General features: G+C 33.8%; 1 protein-coding gene across 4 annotated transcripts in view; it reads left to right on the top strand.

Annotated features, from left to right (window-relative positions):
* Positions 1 to 14,413, top strand: part of GOPC (golgi associated PDZ and coiled-coil motif containing) — a 41,607-nt gene extending 27,194 nt beyond the window's left edge. For all 4 annotated transcript variants that reach the window (XM_005551673.4, XM_005551672.4, XM_074036932.1 and 1 more), the window contains 5 exons: positions 929 to 1,094; positions 3,615 to 3,710; positions 4,811 to 4,975; positions 7,476 to 7,656; positions 11,311 to 14,413. In XM_005551673.4, the coding sequence (XP_005551730.1) occupies positions 929 to 1,094; positions 3,615 to 3,710; positions 4,811 to 4,975; positions 7,476 to 7,656; positions 11,311 to 11,441 (739 nt within the window). In that variant the 3' untranslated portion in view covers positions 11,442 to 14,413. The remainder of the gene's footprint in view (positions 1 to 928; positions 1,095 to 3,614; positions 3,711 to 4,810; positions 4,976 to 7,475; positions 7,657 to 11,310) is intronic.
* The last annotated feature ends 900 nt before the right edge of the window (positions 14,414 to 15,313 follow it).

The following is a 15,313-nucleotide window of genomic DNA, read 5'->3' as shown; positions in this document are numbered from 1 at the left end:
TATTCACGTGCATAGTAGAACTTCCATAAGGAATTCTTTTTATGATCACTGAAACCCAGCCTTTCTTGCCCTTCAAAAAGACATGTTGGTATTTAGTTAATGACAGTGATTTTATCATAATCATACACAGAATTCTACTTGTATTTATTAAATTATTAACTCTGGTGACTTATTAGTACTGAATCATTTTGTGCATATTCTTTTAATGTCACATTAAAAACATGAAAGAAAAAATAATCTATATCATCTTGAAGTACACATTTTCTAGTAACTTTTTTTTTTTTTTAATTTTGTGAGATGGGGTCTCACTCTGTCACTCAGGTTGGAGTGCAGTGGTGCAACGCTGGCTCACTGCATCGTCTACCTTTCAGGCTCAAGTGATCTTCCCACCTCAGCTTCCCAAGTAGCTGAGACCACAGGCATGCCACCAGGCCTGGTTAATTGTTTTTAAGGTTTTGCCATGTTGCCCTGGCTGGTTCTAGTAACTTTTAACCACATTTAAAATAATCATTTTGTGAAAAGAAACTGTAATTAGAAGAAATATTTTTGTACAGTTAATCTCATCTAAAAGCTAACATTTAATGGTATCTGAGTTCAGTGACTTTGCCTGCAAGACGTAAAACAGATTGAGATTAATCTCATCAATTGTTTTTTAGATTTATTTGAATTAAGTATATGACTAAAAGAGTTCACATTAATTCCTTTAAAAAAATTTTTTTTACTGGTTTTTCCCTTCAAGATACCTGTTCTTTTCAGAGTGTTCATAGTTTTTTATACCTGAGAGACATCAAGAAGTTCCTGAGTATTAGTTTTATCACTAATTTGAGATTCATGCAAAAGCTACTTATGTTCAGTAATTTTTCTGAATTCTTACTATAGTGAACATAATGAAAAAATCAACTCAATGTACTCTTTTCCCGATATGAAGGGTCCAACAAATACAATTGCTAGGACGAGATATGAAGGGACCTGCTCATGATAAGCTTTGGAACCAGTTAGAAGCTGAAATACATTTGCATCGTCACAAAACTGTGATCAGAGCCTGCAGAGGACGTAATGACTTGAAACGACCAATGCAAGCACCACCAGGGCATGTATGTTTGCTTTGCTGCTGCTTCCCACTCAGCCTCTTCTTTCTTTCTTTAATCACAATTGCTTTCCATTCTTTCCTTTATTCTAGTACTGTTTGAAACCTTTATTTAAAAAGTAAAAATGGGATTCAACTTATTCAAAGTAGATAATGTTTCAACACCCATAGAAATTTTAGTAGTTCTTCACAGACTTACTAATGCTCTGAGAGTGATATTTTTGCAGACAGTGAGCCATTGTTAGCAAATGCATATTGCTAGTATGTTGGATCATATTTCCAGTTTTTCCTGGATCATGATTGGGCATGCTTAAATTTGTTTTAATCTTAGCTTAGAGTGTGTGGTCATTTTGATAATTCAGCAAATATTTTGGGGTAGTTTTTTAAGGGAACTTTTCGTAACTGAATCCAAATGTAGATGCTGAACTAACATTTACACCTGTTTGGTCTTGGATTAAGATGGAATTTGAGATCTGTAGCCAGTTGTCTGCTTCTATAGCCACCATTGTATAAAAGCTTCTATCTGGATAAATCTTTGTTGAATTTTATTATAACAGCTGCTTGATAATATAGACCTTAATATATGAAAGCGTGTCTCCCAAGGGTTCACATAGCTTAGTACCAGATAATGTATGGCGTTAAATAGTAAAATAGTTTGTTGCTTCTGCAAAGATTTTTATAAGAAGAATCGATATGCACATAGAGTTGGTGGAAGAGAAGTGGGGATAACAATAAGCACTTATGCCATTGTTTTCTCTAGGACACTGGTGGTCCCCATTAACTTCTAGGTCCAGTAGATTTGGCAAATGGAGTAACACGGTTAGGAGGAAGACAAAGTAGTTTGTATCAGATGTGTCTGAGTGATAAAAGCATGCTTGTGAAATTAGCTAAATATGAGGTTGGGTTTTAGGTAGTGGCTGGATTATAGAAATTATTTTATACTAAATAGAGGAATTTTAACTTTAACCTGATAATCATGGAAGTTTTAAATAAAATGGCAGACTTCATAAAATTTACATTTTTTAATAGTTATTTTGGTATACTGAAGAGGACCAAGTTGGAGTCAAGGACATAGAAAGATACTATGGTCATCTAAGGAGAAAGTGATGAGGACAGGAGAAGTGGCATTTGAGAAGAAGGACAGATTTGATAGGATTATAATCAGAAGGGCTTGATTGGTGACTAACTGCTTTTGGTTAAATAGTGAAAAAGAAGAATCTGGACTTTTAGTTTGAGCAACTGAGTGAGATCTGGCCTTCAATGATAAGGGAAATAGAAGAAAAGGTAGGATTTGGGGAAAAGATGATGAGATCAGTTTTAGACAAGTAGTGTTTGAGGTGACAATGGGATGTCCAAGATACATCCAATTGGATATATGACTCTGGATTTCAGGAGAGAAATCTGATTTGAAGAAATATTAGGGAAACTGTCCATCTATTATACTTGAAATCTTGGAACTGATGAAGTCAGTTCCAAGTATATATGTATATATAAAGTATATGGGTAGTAAAAAGAATAGGAGGCCAAGGATAGAAACTTACGGAGTGGGAGAAGGAAAAGGATCACTGAAGGAAGGAGCCTGGGATAGAGCTGTCAGATACAGGACACCTAGGGAAGTAGTGTAATAAAAACCAGTGGAAAGAGTGGGTTTCAAGGAGGGATTGGTGAACAGTATCAACTTTCTGCAAGTTTGAAGTAGGGTAGTGACAAAGTGTTCATTGTGTGTAACAATATTGATTACTAGTGAGCACAGAAAAGAAAATTCCAGTTGTGCATGTAGGGGCAAAACTCTAATTATGGAGCTCAGAGGACTGAATCTGAGTGGCAAGGAAGTAGATATGATGAGGATGAACTTCATGTGGAGGTTAAGGAAAGGGAGAGGATGATAGTTGCTAAGGAAGATAGTGAAGGTTTGAAAGGTTTTTTTGTTTTGTTTTGCGTTTGCACATGATCGGTATTTTAAAACTGGAAAAGGCTTGTAATTCATTTATCTGCTGAGTAGGAAAACAGCTTAGTAGAGACAGAAAGAGTAAGGGTACCAGAGAAAGAATTATTAGTGGATCAAGGCCCTTTATTTAAGAGGTAGACTCCAGAGCACCAAGGAATGTGTAAGTAATTTGGTCCAATTGGAAATTTGTTTTTCAACTCTACGACTCAGCTAAAATCAATGTATACCTTAAAGACATCCAGTGAAGATAGACAGTCACTTTTATTTTTTGAGGATATTTGTTCCTCAATTAATTCCTGGAAATAATTTCTTTTATAATGTCCTACAATTTAAAAATAAATGTATCAATATTTTAAATATTATTGGCAAAAATGTGAGAATGTCATCTATACATTTTGCATCAATAGAATAGCTATTTTCATTTTTCCATTTTATCTGTTACTTTCTTAACCATATACTGTTTATCCATTCCAGGAAGTTAATACAGATTTGTAAAAGCAAGTTATATAGTATGAGTTTACTCTATTTGGTATGCTATTTAAATGATACTAATTTTTCTTCTTTTTTCCTCCCAATTAGGATCAAGATTCCCTAAAGAAAAGCCAAGGTGTTGGTCCAATTAGAAAAGTTCTCCTCCTTAAGGAAGATCACGAAGGCCTTGGCATTTCAATTACAGTAAGAAGTAGTGCTTCCGGTCTCCTTTTCTACAGTTATCTAGTATAATCATATTCCTTTGTTGGACATCACTGGGGAACAGAATATTCTGGATATATTTTTTAAATAACTAAAATGTATCCCCATGGGGATAAATGTTTGCTTTTGTGTAAACATTTTTTTAAGAAATAAATCTTCCTAGCAGCTATTAAGTATACCTTTAGTAGGCATAGTTTAACATTTTTATTATGACTCACTTAATAGTTCTGTGCCATATAGTGTGATGCCTCTAGGAGCCCTTGGGAATAGATATGGTTGTTTTCGTCTAGGTTAAATGGCTTCAGATTGTGTTGTTCTCTCTCCAAGTATGTATATCTTTCTCTTGTCTCATTTATTAGCTGTCAGATTTCACTGGCTCTGGGGTCCATATATTATATATTCTTTTTTTAAATTCAATGCCTTTAGGAGTCATTTTGTTGTAGTCTCAGTGCTTTAATGAACAAGGTGACTTTAATTTTCATTTGGTAATACTTAGGCACTGAGCAAGTTCATTTGTTTTTTTAGTATTGCTTGATGTAGAAATGTTTCTTATAATAAAAAGCTCATCTAATCTGTATTTCTTGAATACTTACCTTTTTTAATGTGCTGCCTTCAAAGAGTATACATTTTAGCAGTATAAATAAGACACACACACACACACACACACACACACACACACACACAACGATACAAGCTAGAGAGTGATAGGTACCAAATACTGCACTTTTTTCAATTCTACATTGCATATATTTTCATATTTTAACTTCTCTGAAATTGTGGCACCTAAAATAATTGGTCTTGTCATTTGTAGTGATTTAGACTTGATAAAATGGAATGGTGCTATGGAGTACTAACACATAAGTTTTTTTGTTTTTTAATTTAAGAATTTAGCCAATTTACTGTTCAATACTCTTTGATAATTTTTACCATTACTTAAGTAGCAAATGAAATTTTACCCAGCATTTATAGAGACAGCATAGGTGCTTAATGAAAGATATTTTTAAGAAAATATTTTATCTCTAGATTAATCGGTAACTCTACTTTACAAAGAATAATTTACTGCCCTTTGTTGTTGTTGTTAGGGTGGGAAAGAACATGGTGTTCCAATCCTCATCTCTGAGATCCATCCGGGTCAACCTGCTGATAGATGTGGAGGGCTGCACGTTGGGGATGCTATTTTGGCAGTCAATGGAGTTAACCTAAGGGACACAAAGCATAAAGAAGCTGTAACCATTCTTTCTCAGCAGGTAAATTCCCTTCATATAATTAGAACTGTATCTTTCAATTGGTTATGAATCTATTGAACACTGCATACTTCCCTACAGAGTTTCTAAAGTAGTAAAGTGTTTATACATAGATCTTGTTTCCTTTGATTTAATGCTTTTGTAGATGACACTCAGTCAAATGTACTGAAAATGGACCATTCCATTTTGTTTACTTCATAACTTTGAGCAAGTTACTTAAGTCCTCTGTCCCTCAGTGTCCTCATCTGTGTGGAAGGGATTAAAAGAAAGCTGTGAGGATTAAGTATGTTAATACATATAAAGTACTCAGAACAGGACCTGAGACTGAAAAAATAACATCCTTAATGCCTAAAACACTATATGTAAGGTATTATAGAAAAGACAGTGCTAGAAGCAGATTGATTTTAGTCATAGAATATTAAAATTGAAATCACACATAGAAACTATCTAGCCCAAAACTCTTAAAATGAGTAAACTAAAGTTCTTAGAGATGAAAGGATTTACTCAAAGTTGCCGAGCAAATAAATTAGAGAATTGAGATTCATATTCAGGAGTCATATTTGTCATACAGTTGTACTTAAAATGTTGTTTTATTTTGTTTATTTCTTTCAAGAATAGAGTTGAGGGAATTAGAGGCATTGGTAGTACATTGAGATGTTTCTTGGATTATCAGTGTGGTATGCGTCCGTAGAATTGAATCTCAGAGTCAAAAGTGAATATAGTTCATTGGTTCAATTCTATATGATGCATAAATCTTTGCAACATCACTACTTCAATAATTATATTAAAGGGAAGACTTGCTGATATCAAACAGTCCGTTTCATTGTTATACAGTACTGATTTTTAGAAAGCTTTTTCTCATATTAAGCCTGAAATCTGTGTCTCCATGACAGCTACTCACAGATCTAATTCTGTCATTTAAAACTTTGCTGAAGACCACTGCATCATCTGTCTCTTTCTGCAAAATGGCATTTTTAAAGCATTATCTGACAAGAGAGATCTAAGAATGCTATGCTATTCTCTTAAGTTAGTGTTTTATCAACCCATCTTGACTGTCATCCAGTAGTAAAAGAGTGGGATAACTGGTGAAGGAGCTACCAATGGGCAGTCATAAGTTTTAAGAAAATGCTAACTAAGCACATATTAAAATTCTGATGTATAACCTTAAACTGCTTGGAAAGAAGAGCACCAATGAGTCTAACTTAGTGAGTAGCAATCAAAAATGGCATGTTTTCTTTTGAGCAAAGGCAAACCATAATTTTCAGAGTTGCCAACACCACACTTATATGTAGTGGTTGGAGTCTCTTATTAAATGACAATTATAACTTGGAATTTTTTTTTCTTGTTTTTTTTTTGAGCCAGGGTCTCACTCTGTCACCCAGGCTGGAGTGCAGTGGCACAATCACAGATCACTGCAGCCTCAATCTCCCAGGCTCAAACAGATCCTCCAACCTCAGCCCCCCAAGTAGCTAAGACTACAGGTGCACACCACCATGGCCAACTAATTTTTTTTTTTTTTTGTAGAGATGAGTTTTGCCATGTTGCCCAGGCTGGTCTCGAATTCCTGAGCTCAAGCAATCCACCTGCCTCAGCCTCCCAAAGTGCTGGGATTACAGGTGTAAGTCACCGTGCCTGGCATGATCTGTAACTTTTTACTTGAATGTGTCATTGTTAAAGAATGGCACTACAACTATTACACAGTTAATCTAGCATAATATAAAGATCAAGGACTTCAGAGTCAAACTTTTATTTTTCTTTATTCTTGTTCATTATGTAGGGAAAGTTATCTCCTTTCTCCAGGACTCATTCAGGTTTCTCGTTCATGTTAAAAGACACTATAGTAGGATTATTCTGCGGATTGAAGGCTATAATTTATAGTAAACATATATAGTAATTACTATTAGTATGAGACAGAATACTTTGATTAACACTATGTCTGCGTCTGGTACTCAGTGTAAGTTCTTACTCAAGACCTATTGAATAAGAAACAAAAAATCATTTTGTAGGAGTTTCTTGAATTAGTTAAGGAAAGGTTTGTATGATGTCCTTATGGCAGTGTACAAAATCATTTTGTAGGGGTTTCTTGAATTAGTTAAGGAAAGGTTTGTATGATATCCTTATTTAATATCTGACTATTTAGATGTATTTGCTGAATTGCTGTGTGCAATACAAAATAGCAAATAATTTTGAATACTTGTTCCAAAATTCTATAAATTTAATAATTAAGCATCCTTTCAAATTTTAGATCTATTAGCAAAAAGATTATGGTCAGTAGAAAGAGCTACTATAATGTTTAAAGGAACTATAGAGAGAATTCATGAGGCTGATCTAGACATGATGGCCTCACTACCTGTTTAGATTCTAGAACTTTATTATTTGTTTTCTGGAAAGGAGCTATCTCTTAGATCTCTCCACCCTTACTAAGCCTTCCCACAAAGAATTTGGAAATCCTTTTAAAATTACAATTACAATAACTTGACTTTCTCATTTTCATTTCATTTAGAGAGGAGAGATTGAATTTGAAGTAGTTTATGTGGCTCCTGAAGTAGATTCTGATGATGAAAACGTAGAGTATGAAGATGAGAGTGGACATCGTTACCGTTTGTACCTTGATGAGTTAGAAGGAGGTGGTAACCCTGGTGCTAGTTGCAAAGACACAAGTGGGGAAATCAAAGTATTACAAGGTAAAAATCACTCTAAAAATTATTATTAACATATTCATTATTATTAAACTATTATTAAATGTTTAAATGTTGAAAAATGTGAAGGCCTCAGAATTTCTTCAGTAAAACTGTTTTAACTGTGAGGAAATCAAAGGAATGAAGCGCTTTCCCTTGTTTATTGTTTTATTGTACATTATGCGAACAGTTTATTTACCACATATGTTCTTCTATATTCATCTTGGACTGTTAAGACAAGTACATTACCAGTTACTCTACTGCAAGTGATCCTTGAAAAATAAATAAAATTTTTTCTAGACTCTGAAACAAATACCAATATACTATTTTGAGTAGATCTATCTTGTAGACTACATTGTCTCTCTGTCTTGATGCAAATTCCTCTCTCATAATACAATGAATTTTAAGCTAATTATGAATAAGTATGAAGTATACTGTCATCTTATGATTGCTATTAGAATCAACTTATATTATCTTGGGGATGTTTGCTTTAGTTCCTTTGCTATCATTTACACATATTATAAGGAAAAACTCTAGCACTTCCTTTTACATAGAGTAGTGGTCCTCAAATTGTGATCTGTGCATCTCTGAGGGTCTCTGAGATATTTTAGCAGAGTTCATGAGGTCAAAGCATTTAGTAATAATACTAAGACATCATTTGTCTTTTTTTGCTGTGTTGATATTTGCATTGATGGTATTGGGTTGGTGCAAAAGCAATTGGGGTAAAACTGCCTTAGCACTAATCAAGGCAGTGTTGCTAATACTAGTAACTGTACTAGTAATCTTTGTTTTCTTCCTTGGCATCCATTCATAGTAAAAGAAGGAGAAGAAGATACCAATTTTGCTTAAAAATACCTTTGATGAAATGGCAATAACAGTTAATTTTTAAATATTGACCTTTGAGTACATGTCTTTTTAATATTCTTTGTGATGAGATGGGAAGTATGCATAAATACTTATTCTGCATACTGAACAAAGATGCTGTTCTCAAGGGAAAGTACATAAGTGACTGAACTAGCCATTATTCTTCATGGAAGACAATTTTTACTTGAAAGAATCACTTGAAAAGTATGACTTTTCGGACTATTTGGAAGCCATTTTCTTAAAAATGAACAAAGTCCATCATTTCAAGAAAGACAACTGATAATATTTATTGCCAATGATAAAATGTGAGCTCTCAAGTAAAAGTTAGAACTTTGTGAAACATGCACTGATCACCATGAGCTTGACAGCTTCCTAACACTTAGGAGCTTTTCGGATGAGATTGATGATGATATTAATGAATGTGATTTTTTTGGTACAGTAAAGTGAAGTGTGTCAACTTTTGGAATTGCTACATAACTTCATGGTCCAATATTTTCAAATCACCAGTAAATGATATTATAAAATTCTGCATGGGCAAAAGATCAATTCAGAATGCAAGATAGGCAAATGGATTTTAATATAACAGTGTGAAAAGTTCACTGATAAGGTTTCAAATTCCACATTGTCAAATTTTGTATAATATCAGAGAGTAATACTGACAGTTATCTGAAAAGGCTATTAAAATACTCTTCCATTTCGCAACTACATATCTGTGTGAGGTTGAACTTTCTTCATATATTTGTAACAGATTGAATGGAAGTGGATGTATGAGAATACAGCTATCATCTATAAAGCCACTGAAGAGATTTGTAAAATTGTAAAATAATGCTACTCTTCTAACTAGATTTTTTTTTGTTTGGAACATAGAGTTATTTGTCATTAGACAAAGGTTATTTATATTAACATTCTGGATTATTGTAATTTTTAACAAATAAATGAATTTTTTTTAGATTTTTCAGTTTTACTTACTAATATGGGAAACCTCAGTGACTATAATCCACATAAACAGAAGCTTCTTGGAGTCCTCAATGCTTAGTATAAAGACCTCCTGAGACAAAAATGTTGAACTCCTGGCATGGAGTTTTATGGTGAACTGATAAACTGTTACACTTCTGATAAAATTGTGTGTTGTCAACTGTCTGCACAAAGATAGCAGTAGCAGTTATTGTTTTCACTGTGCATCTTGAACAAAACTATTGTGGCAATATGTCAAAGACTTATACTGTTGGGCTGCTCTCCAGATGGTTTCATTGTGTTTCACCCTTTTTGTTGTTTTCTGTCAGGATTAGAAGGCTTGTCTCTTCCTTTTTTTGTAACTGAGGCTAAAGGCTTCTCTGTCACTTATGCAAATTGCAGAAACTTAAAATGTGACTCAGATACCTAAAAATTTGTGTGTATGTATCACGTTTAACTGACTTACTTAAAAACTGTATCTATTGGTTATTGTTTCACACATGTCTATACTTTATAGCTCAGTAAATAGGTGATATAGTCAACACTCATTTATTTATAAGCCTATTATGTATTTTATAGATGACCAGAATTCATTTTAAATCTTAGCTAGACATCATCTTGCCAACAAATTACATTTTAAGCAATTAACTAGTATATGCCTTAATTAAGTGAAGTTAATGTAATATGAAAGTAACAATGTAAAATAAAAATATAATTCACAGTTCAGTAGATATTTATATAAGTAGAATTGACTGAATTTTACAATTATATGTATTATTCTAAGTCTTATAGACAACTTGATAGGGGCCAGGAATGGTGGCTCATGCCTGTAACCCTCGTACTTTGGGAGGCCAAGGCAGGAGGATTGCTTGAGGCCAGGAGTTACCAACCTGGGCAACATAGTGAACCCTGTCTCTTCAAAACATTTTTTAAAATATAGCTGGACATGGTGGCACATGCTTGTAGCCCCAGCTACTCAGGAAGCTGAGGTGGGAGGATTGCTTGAGCCCAGGAGGTCAAGGCAGCTCTGCAATAGAGTGAGACCCTGTCTCAAAAAAGAAAAAAAGGAAAAGAAAACTTGATTAGGAAACTTAATACAATTTTTAGATAAGCCCAATATAGTATTTTTAAATCTGTACAGTATCTGATACCTGCCATAAGGGAGAAGAAGGAAGAATTCCTGTTAGGAATTGCTGATTTGATTAATATAAGGCATTATTTTTGCCTCAGATTACTACTGTTAATTACAGTGGGCATTCCTTTGTTTTTCATGCAATGAAATTATACAACTAACTTTTTTTTTTTAATTGAGACTGAATCCTTAGGAATAACCCTTTGATTTTCAAGAACTACCGAATAAGTGTATGAAGGGGTGGTTTGTTTTTTAAAACCTCAAGTTGGAATTTTTATGAGGTCACTGTGTAATTTGAAGGATTGTATGAAATGGTTATGATATAAATTCCTTTTAAGGATTGGTAAATAGAATGAATTATTTTTTTATTTTTATTTTTTAAATTTCACTCTGTCGTCCAGGCTGGAGTGCAGTGGTACGATCTCAGCTCACTGCAACCTCCACTTCCTGGCTTCAAGTGATTCTCCCACCTCAGTCTCCCAGATAGCTGGGATTACAGGCATGTGCCACCATACCTGGCTAATTTTTGTATTTTTAGTAGAGACGGGGTTTCACCACATTGGCCAGGCTGGTCTCAACCCCTAACCTCAGGTTATCCACCCACCTTGGCCTCTCAAATTGCTGGGATTACAGGCATGAGCCACCACACCTGGCCAAAACTAACTTTTTAAACCAGAAAGTATCTGCTTTTTTTTTCTCCTTTCTTTCAGGATTTAATAAGAAGGCAGTAACTGACACACATGAAAATGGAGACCTGGGCACTGCAAGTGAAACTCCGCTAGATGACAGTGCTTCAAAATTAGACGATCTGCACACTCTGTATCATAAAAAATCTTATTAAATTGACCATATCTCCAGACAAGATTGTTAATCAGACTGTTCTGAATTTGGGGCACTGGGGAAGATGGTGACAAAGACTACAAAATCAGAGGAGGCTGTTTGTTGCCTAAATGAAAGGCGGGTACCTCAGGGCTTCATGTGAACAATTCTAAATGCATAAAACACACTGTTTTCTGTGGTAGACCATGATTAGCTATTGCATGTAAAGCAATTTTGATTTTCTTGAACATGTAAGCACCAAAGCATGTGTTCCCAAAGGGGTATTACTGGGCTGTTAAGTACCAAATGAAACCCTACTGTTTTATTTGGTTTGTTTTCCCTTTAGAAGGAGGACAGTGCTAACTGCAATTTTATAAGAAATACCCTTACAGAGAGTAAGTGAATTCATATTTTATATTCTAGAATGTTAACCGTGGTGTTTCAGAAGACAGAGCTTGACTCAATGAATTGTAGAAATATAGGCTTGACTTAATTTTTGAAACTGAAAGAAAGGCTTTAGACTTCAAAAAAATTTATTGTGCATCCTGAAATCTAAACCAATTATTAATGATCATTTATTGTAATGAGTTTGCATTTCAGCTTTATTCAATGCAGTACGAAATAGTTTTCTTTAAGCAGTCCTTTATCAATCAATGCTGCACTAGAAATAGATTCTCAAAAGTTACTAAACATTTTACTTTTTTTGGTTTTTAAAAGAAATGCAGATGAGTGTAAAACATCTGTTCTCAATTATGTTGATCTGTGTGCACGGTACTGGAGCGTTTACCCATTCATGTTAAGGCTTAAATGCTTGTTTTCTGGGATCCACAAAAGACAGTTTTATACATTTTGAGTTGTTCATAAAGTTTGTCTTGTAATAGTCCTGGCACTTAAAGATAAATTTCTGGTAGTAAAAGTTCAGATTTATTACTGTGTCACGAAACACAGTATATTCAAATCAAATGGCAGTTTTCTTTCTAAGTAAATGATTTCTAATCATCTAAAAGGTGTGCAAGAAGAGATAAAGACATTTTGATACAGTAATTGTTTTGGTTGGGTTTTCATGTCAGTTTATGTTTGACTAAAACTCTCTTCACATGCAGGTTTATAAATTTGTTAGGTCTCTTGTGCTATGATTAAACATGGAGTGCTTCCTCTCTGATTTAATATTTTGCAGGTCATTGTAACCTGCTAGGCAAAGTCAAAACATTGCATTAAAGAGGTGATAGTTTTGCTAATATCACTGTTTTAAAGGATATACAGTTAAGGGAATATTAAGTGGGAGAAAGCCTATAAGGCTTTTAGAATATTATCAGTATCTTCATTTCTGGTATTCAGATGTTATGTGATAAAACACATTTTTTTTTGTCTTTCCCAGATACACTATATATTTGTTCAAGGGTAAATCTGTAAAATATATATACTTTATTTTGTGGTTTTGCTATTTATAAATTTAATGTTTTAACTGTTGCTCTTTTATGGTTTGTTTTGGGTGGTGGTGTTCATCTGTATATCACCATGTTAATTTGTAATAGAAGTGCACTTCATAGTATATATTGTTACTGATATTAAAATACTTTATAGCATTTGCCTCTGAGCAAAAGCTAGTATTTAATTGTACAAATGAATAAGCAAGTTACATGTTATTGTTTGCTCTTGAAAGGGTAGGCCTCTTAAAAGGAAAAAATACAACTTGTTTTTTCCTTATCCCCTATGCCAAACACATACCTTCCATGCATGACATGAGATCTGCAAACTGAATTTTAGCCACTGTATTTATTTAGTCAAAAAAATTGTCCATTGTAGCAGACCTGAAAACCTTTTTGCTGTGACATGGAACCATGTTATTCTTATCTTCTGAAAACACAGCCTGGGATGGAACGACCATGGCATTTTTTTCAGAGAACATCCTTTATCTGCTATGACTGAATCCTTAGGAAATAACCCTTTGATTTTCAAGAACTACCGAATAAGTGTATGAAGAGGTTGTTTGTTTTTAAAACCTCAAGTTGGAATTTTTATGAGGTCACTGTGTAATTTGAAGGATTGTATGAGATGGTTATGATATAAATTCCTTTTAAGGACTGATAAATAGAATGAAAAGTTTCCAGGTAGTTTAAAACTCCACAGGTCAGTTTCCTTTTCATTCCTGCTTCACTGTGGTTTGTAAGCCTACGGGAGAGCACCATTGCTCAGATGCTGCTGTGAGCTTCCTGTCAGGTGTTAGAAAGTAACTAGTTAAAAGATCATTTTAGAATATATGGTTTTTGGGGATGAACTAAGAATTAGTTATTAGTTCCAAAGGACTGAGAACCAATTTTAATATTTTCACATTTATAGGAAAGAAATTCATATGTCCCTGAAACTTCTAAGACAAAACCAAACAAGGAGGGAACTGTTGCAAAGCCATTTCATCGAGAAAGGGACAGAAGGAGAAATACACACATGTATACACAAACAGAATGGTTGAGAAAACGTTTTAATAGAATGTGAGGGTTGTATGTATGTGTGTATATATTTACACTTAACCTCTAAAATTCTCTTCTACAGTACCTCAGTTATGAATATAATGGAAAAGCAGCATTTTGGCAGTGAGACTATTGTTAAAATAAATTTGAGAAAGATGAAAATTTTGTGAGTCTTGATAATTACAAGTCAACAGCTTTCGAAAGTTAGCACAACTTGTCTGTGGTGCTGTTTTTTTTTCCCCACCACAGTGGACTTATTCTGTTTTCATGTTTAGAAACAAAAAGGTTTCATGTGATTCATGTGTAAGATGCACAGTATTTGACATCCTAATTATGTAATCCCTATTCCATCTATCCAGTCTTACACTTACAGTTGGCCTCAAATCTATTGCATTTATGATAATGTATTATATCTAGTTGAGTTTAATATTTTTTTATTAGCTTGTAAATAAAGATGGCATCTTCTACATTAAAATGATATTGATCTCATTTTTTAAAATAAACATTTTGTTTCCTCGACATTAAATATTTTGGCTTATTATTTATTTATAGTAGCTTCTATTATTTGTACCAACATGTCATAAAGTCTGTGCAAAGGACTTGGCTTAATTTTGTGTTATAATATTGTGTTATAAATATTGAGGAAAACATTGATAAAAGTTAGAAAATCCTGTTTTTAAGATACTATTTAAAAGGATATTCTTCCATTTTGACATCTAAGTATATATAATTTAGAAGTTCCTAAGTTATATGTAAAATAATTTTTGGAAAATACTTGTAAATGAATTACTTGAGTTATAAACATTTAGAAATGTTATGAATATTAGAAATACATTTTTGTCACTGACTAATCTTGATTCAGTGCTAATACATATATGCTTTCTGTGTGTTGATTTAAGCTCCCAGTTCACCAAGTGATTTGAAAAGATGCCTTTTCCCCAGAATATAACCCCATAGGATATTGGTCAATTTATGAATTTTTTGGTCAGTTTATGAAATTTTAAAGAGAACTTGCATTTTCATTGTTAATCAGTGTTTTATTTTAGGTGGTTTTATAACTGTAATGTTAAAAAAAAAAAACAACTTTAAAAGTATTGCAAATTACCGTGCGCTGTTGGTGCTGAATATTTGTTTAATAGTGAACCTTTTTCAGGTGTGTTTTGAGAGTTATAACCACCATGGCGGCAGCCATGAGAATGCATCTGTCAGTTCTCGTGCAGGAGGGAGCGTAGCTTACTGAAAGCCCAGCTACTGTGGTCTGAAATTCATCCCTGTGTACATGGTGAGGCTATGCTTCTCCACGCTGCTGCCAGTCAATGACTGATTATGACAGGGATATTATATGATGACTCCTCAACTTTAGCTGAGCACTCCATGATGGTCTTGCCAAACTCCCTTAGGATTACATTGTAGTCCAAGTTGCTGT

The sequence above is a fragment of the Macaca fascicularis genome, chromosome 4, assembly GCF_037993035.2.
Source record: "Macaca fascicularis isolate 582-1 chromosome 4, T2T-MFA8v1.1".
Taxonomy (NCBI): domain Eukaryota; kingdom Metazoa; phylum Chordata; class Mammalia; order Primates; family Cercopithecidae; genus Macaca; species Macaca fascicularis.
The sequence above is the reverse complement of the archived record's forward strand: the minus strand, read 5'-3'. Positions and strand labels throughout refer to the sequence as shown.